The sequence below is a fragment of the Glycine soja genome, chromosome 18, assembly GCF_004193775.1.
Source record: "Glycine soja cultivar W05 chromosome 18, ASM419377v2, whole genome shotgun sequence".
NCBI classification, from domain to species: Eukaryota; Viridiplantae; Streptophyta; class Magnoliopsida; order Fabales; family Fabaceae; genus Glycine; species Glycine soja.
In genome coordinates this window covers 3,615,996-3,622,000 of record NC_041019.1, presented here as the reverse complement: position 1 = coordinate 3,622,000, position 6,005 = coordinate 3,615,996, and the positions used below count along the sequence as shown (strand labels likewise).

Here is a 6,005-nt window from a genome sequence, read left to right as displayed (position 1 = left end):
AATAATAGTATAAAAAAACATATTTCATACTTATTAAAAGAATTAATTAACTTCATCAAATTATATTATTTCTAATTAAAAATATATTTTTTAAAAATTATCATTTATTCAAATTTAATATTAAATATAAAAATAATTTTTTTATCATATTAAATAATAAAAAATTTGTAGAAAATTTCATCAAATAAAATATAAGTAAATAGAGTAGAAAATATATCTATGACTACTACTTTGTTAAGCCATTAATTTAGGACGCTATCGTTTGGTAGCATCTTTATTCCATCCTTAATCACAAACCTTACCCTCCACATCTTCAACCTTTCAACGGTCAACATTCAACCAAATATAAAAACATTAGTATTTCATTTGATTTGAAAAATTCCTCATTCAACCACTCATCTCACCGAGCTACTTTGACCCATTCACATATATATACCAACCACGCAACCTTCTGTTCCTCATTCACCTCACACCTTCATCACAACAAAAAGAAAGAAAGAAACAAAGATCGTTCATTGCTTTGTAGTAAGATCAGATCATCAAAAATGGTTTTGTCTTGGTCAAGAAGGAACGTTTTCCGCCGTGCCAAGAAGGAGAAGTCACAAACTCAATTGGAAGTGGAGGTTGTGATTCCCAACCACTTTCACTGCCCGGTGAGTCTGGAGCTGATGACAGACCCAGTGACTTTATCAACCGGCATCACCTACGACCGTGTGAGCATTGAGAAGTGGATCGAGGGAGGGAACAGAACCTGCCCCGTCACCAACCAGGTGCTGACAACCTTCGACATCATCCCCAACCACGCCATTCGCAGGATGATTCAGGATTGGTGTGTCGAAAATAGTTCTTATGGGATTGATAGAATCCCCACACCTCGTATTCCTATCTCGGCATACGAGGTTTCCGACACGTGTACCAGGATCTTGTCGGCTTGCCAGCGTGGAGATGACAAGAGGTGTCAGGAGTTGGTCGGGAAGATTAAGGTTTGGAGTAGAGAGAGTGAAAGGAACAAGAGGTGCATAGTTGGTGCTGGTGCTGGTGCTGTTCTTGCATATGCCTTTGATTGTTTCTCAAGTAACTCTATTGAAAAACATGTGGTGCTTTTGGAGGAGGTTTTGGAGGTGATGACATGGATGGTCCCACTTGGGGAAGAGGGTGTTTCTAAATTGAGTTCAGGAGCTTCTTTGAATTCGTTGGTATGGTTTCTAGAGGGGAAAGACCTTGCATCAAGGCAAAGTGCTGCTTTGTTGCTTAAAGAAGTGTGTGTTCAAGAATTGGCCAAGGTTGGAGAAGTTGTTGAAGCTTTGGTTAAGATGGTTAGGGAGCCTATTGGGAGCACTTCCACCAAGGCTTGTTTGGCAACAATTTTTAACTTGGTGTCGTTGGCTGCGAATAGAGAGGGAATTGCTCAAAGATTTGTGGAGTTGGGTTTGGTTTCACTTTTGCTAGAGGCTATTGTTGATGGAGAGAAAGGGGTGTGTGAGAAGGCACTTGGGGTGTTGGATTGCATTTGTGATTGCGAAAAGGGGAAGGAGGTTGTGAAGAGCAATGCTCTAGCCTTGCCTCTTGTTGTTAGGAAGCTTTTGAGGGTGTCACCATTGGCTTCAGGTTTTGCTGTGTCTATTCTTAGGAAGATTTGTGACAAGAGGGAGGAAGGGATTCTGATTGAGGCACTTCAAGTTGGGCTTTTTCAGAAGCTCTTGGTTCTGCTGCAGGTTGGCTGTGATGAGAGCACCAAGGAGAATGCTACCGGGTTGTTGAAACTGTTGAATGGTTACAGGAACAAAGCGGAGTGCACTGACTCATCATTGAATTTCGAGCATCTTAAGAAGCCATTTTAATTAGTGATGAATGGCAACTAGATTCATTTATTCTTTTTTTTTTTGTGTAGGTCAATTTATTGATACAGAATTCTTTGCTGTAAAAAGATACACACATCAATTGATTCTTTGAATTCATTCTTTGGAAAATTGATTCGAAGTAATTAGTTAGATATAATAATCATGGTTGTGGCAAATACAGACAAGTATCTTCATGTCATTGTCTTCCATATGGTATGTAGTAGTATTGTTTTCCGATTGATTTTTGAAGCAAGTCCAATAAACCAACAAGCACTTGAAAAAAATTAAAAGTCAAATGTGCAGAAAGACGTAGTCATGAGATAAATCACACCATTCTATGACACTGCTAAAGCCAATTTAAGCTTGAAGAAAGAAGAGATAAAAATGATTGAATACATTTTGATAGGATTTAGGGTAAAATTAAAAAGTACTTTATTCTTCAATTTTTTAGGCTAGTTGAACTTTTCACTCTGCTACATTAAGTGTGTACATTACACTGTAATTTAACATAATTTGTTTGCAGCTATTAATACCTGACTTTATCATAAACGGTTCATGATTGTTTGCTGAAGCTACTTATATCCATCCTTTGCAGAATAAGCAGCAGTTGTGGAAGAAGTCCAAATTGAAAGATCCTCAGCACAGCAGTATTATCAACAAAAATACCCATCACTCTATTTACATACTGGACCATGTTACAAATAGCACCCTCCTTGATCCAATTATCGTACCGAAAAGAAATATACCCTTGCCGACATGAAAACTGAATCCTGGCCTAAGAATTTGGGCAGCATGAGAAAATAATCTCCAAATATTGTCCTTACAGCACATCATAATAGATGATAGGACAGATGAAGCCAGAGTTACTCTTCACCCTTTATTGAGAAGTTTTCCTTTCCAACCTACCAATCTTGAGTTTAATTTACCAATGATAAAATTAAAATCAGAATTTGTCACCTTGCTAGTCACAATTGGAAATCCTAGATATTTACAGTTAAGAAGTATGGTGAAAAGAAGCTATTGAAGCAAATTTGTCATTTAGTCCTTCGGAACATTTTTAGAGGGCAAAAACCTTGACTTAGGACATGATTTTTATTATAGTGAAGGTGGTGGTGGTGATAGTTAACAGTATAACAGTAGAAACAATGATAATTGTGACCACAATCCTAGTGATAATGTCATGAGATCTTTTTTTTTTTTGTTTCATGAGATCTTAAACTACTAGTATTTGTCTATAGTTTTTCTTTAAAAAACATCAAATACAATTGTCAAGTCATCTATTTCTAATTTCTGTATTTCAATTTTAGATTCAGCTAAACAAAGCGCCTAGCCATATATGAAAATTGATAATTTTTTTTAAGGTGATAAGAAATTATAAACTAATTTATAGGATAAAGTTTTTTTCGACTATCTTTTTAATATAGGCTGGTAACCAGTGGGTATTCAAAGCTTCAAATCAATAATATCTCATCATTTTAGTGAATACCAAATCTTCAAATAAACAGCCACACCAAAAGGGTATTGATTCTACTCAACGGCCCTTATTGAAAAGTAAACATTCTTAACAAGCTATATACATAGTGGTGAAACAAAGAAATAAACATGCGACTCCTAGACCATGAATGAATCCATGGTCACTTATTTTCGTGCCATGATAGCTAAACATCAAACCAAGCACGTGACATTTCTCAATGGAAAAAAGGATTAGGCCAAAAGCCATTTTGTTGATTAACATCTCCGACAATAGGCATAGCCTCATTCCCACCACCACCACCATTATTCATCAAATTCATGAACCAATTCTGCTTCTGCATGAGATCCATGTTGATATCAAACCCCTGATGGCCATGCTGACTCCCTTGTCCCTTGTCTTCAACCTTGGCAACAACATCAGTCACCGCTGGTGCTGCAATTTGCGGTTGACTTTGAGCATTCTTAGTCAACACCTCAATCCTTCTGTTGATGTCCTTCAAGTTCTGGTCAATCAACCATGCCAAATCATTCAAATCAACCATGCTTATATTGTGCATAATCTTACCTGCACTAAGGTACTGAAACATGAGCCGAGTCATCTCCTTTTCCCTATTATCCTTCCTTTGTTTCTTCAACTGGTCTTTGGCCTTCATGATTCTCTGCCTCAGAAAACTCTCTTGGTTCACCATCTTCTTGCTTTGCTCCAATTCAGGCATTCTCCTGAACTTAGCAAGCACCCTTTGAACCCCCATCGGGGATGGCCAAACCTCGGGTTGAGGATCATAGGGACTGTAAACAATTGCACATGCATCAATCCCACAAAGGGTGCTAAGTTCACTAACCTTCTTCATTAGACCCTTCTTCCTCTTCTTGAATGTTGCCTTCCTAGCTGAGTCGTTGGCTATGAATGCCAACTTTACCTTCTTTCTAGTCATGGTGCTGATGAAAAAACAGTAAAAGAAAATATGGAAATTGGAAACGTTGTTTGTTGTGGTTTTCTTGTTCAAGCAGTCACTTCTTTATATAGATCACTTTGTGGTAACCAAAATTATTTTACATCAAGTCACTCTTGGCAGCATTAACATGAACCATTCAATACCAAATATATGTCTAACGACTGGGAGATGTTAAGTTTAAGTGTCCTTCCATCAATGGAGGCTACAGAATATATTTGTTACTAAGATATTCGAACGGAATAATAAGCAATATAAGTATGAAATTCAATGAGTAGAATCAGAGTGCATTGAGAAAACATATTCTCATTTATAAAATTTTATCGTCTCAAAGTTTTATGCTTCAGTCTTGAATTGTAAGTGCCTCACATCATTTTATGTTAAATGCTTATATAAAAGATACAAGATTCTCAATAACATACAAGATTCCTCCAACTTATAAAATCAAATATAATAGGAAAAGAAAAAATTATGAGAAGCCATATTTTGTTGTGTGAACCCGGTATCCCTCGGCCAAAAACTAAAGACTAATTCCCCGAGACTTCCAATAGATATTTTTTATAGGCACAAGTCAGAAATAGAATACATAACCACATGTTTAAAGAATAAAGTTATATATATCTTACTATAAAGATAATCAGGATTAATTATCATTTGAAAATCTAAAGGAAACAAAATTGCTATCAATTATTATCAAAGGAATGGAACGTTTGTGAAAGCTGTGTCTGTGTGTGATTTTTTTATACATTTGTGTGTGATTGATTGTATATTTTCTTGATTTGACAAAAAAATCTTACTTAATAGTTAATACAGTAGTTCTATCAACAAAAAAAAAAGTTAATACAGTAGTAATGTAATTAACAATTGAAAAAAAAAATCCTAAGATGATATTTTTTGCGATATTCTTTGATGTTTCAGATACTACACATCTAATTTATAGAATCAAAACTATGAAATCATTAAAGCACGATATCTTCTGATATTTCCATTACTAAAAAGACCTTTAACTAATTAGGTGACATTAATCAGTATTATTTTTATGCCTTGGACAGTGGGGGCAAATCTATATAAATTATGAGATGAGTATAAGAATAACAGAATTATATATAACATTACTAAAAAATGATGTAGAATGCAGCTCCATCTCTACCGAAGACATAAAATTAGTCAACCAACATGTAAGGTCTTTCTTTGGGGTGATTTTTAATTTTGAATTTTAAAATTTTTAAAAATAACAATTAGTTTTAGTTTCAAAAATATTTTAAATCAGTTTTTAAAATATAATTAATTTCAAATAAACTCAATTTAAAAGTTTCATATCATATTAAAATTAGTTTACGAGTGTTTTCGTGTGGTGGTAACGAAAATGATAATGGTGGTGATGTCAGCATAACAGTGGTAGAGATATAAGTGGTGGTCACAGTGACAGTGGTAATAGTGACAACGACAACGATAGTGATGATATTGTCGATGTGGTGATGGTAACAATGTTGGTGGTAGCGATGGTGACAACAAGTGGTGGTCATGATGGTGGTTGCGATAATGTTGATGGCGGTTGTGGTAACAATGACAAATGTGGTATTGTTGTTAGTAAGGGTGATAGCAATGCTGGTGATAGTGACAATGGTGACTGCAACAACATTGGTAGTGGTTGTAGTGGCGGTTATAAAAGTGACAATGTTGGTGACAACAATGACGATGACATTGATAGTGATGGTGAAAGTGATGACAATGTTAA

The 6,005-nt window shown here is 35.4% G+C and overlaps 2 protein-coding genes across 2 annotated transcripts; one reads left to right on the top strand and one right to left on the bottom strand.

Annotated features, from left to right (window-relative positions):
• Positions 1-451: 451 nt before the first annotated feature.
• On the top strand, positions 452-2,080 carry LOC114397761 (U-box domain-containing protein 21-like). The gene has a single exon (XM_028359950.1). It carries the CDS (start codon positions 546-548, stop codon positions 1,839-1,841), a length of 1,296 nt encoding a protein of 431 aa, XP_028215751.1. The 5' UTR covers positions 452-545; the 3' UTR covers positions 1,842-2,080.
• Positions 2,081-3,291: 1,211 nt separating this feature from the next.
• LOC114396018 (agamous-like MADS-box protein AGL80) lies at positions 3,292-4,713 on the bottom strand. Its single transcript, XM_028357919.1, has one exon. The coding sequence runs from the start codon at positions 4,247-4,249 to the stop codon at positions 3,530-3,532; it is 720 nt and encodes a 239-aa protein (XP_028213720.1). The 5' UTR covers positions 4,250-4,713; the 3' UTR covers positions 3,292-3,529.
• Between the last annotated feature and the right edge of the window lie 1,292 nt (positions 4,714-6,005).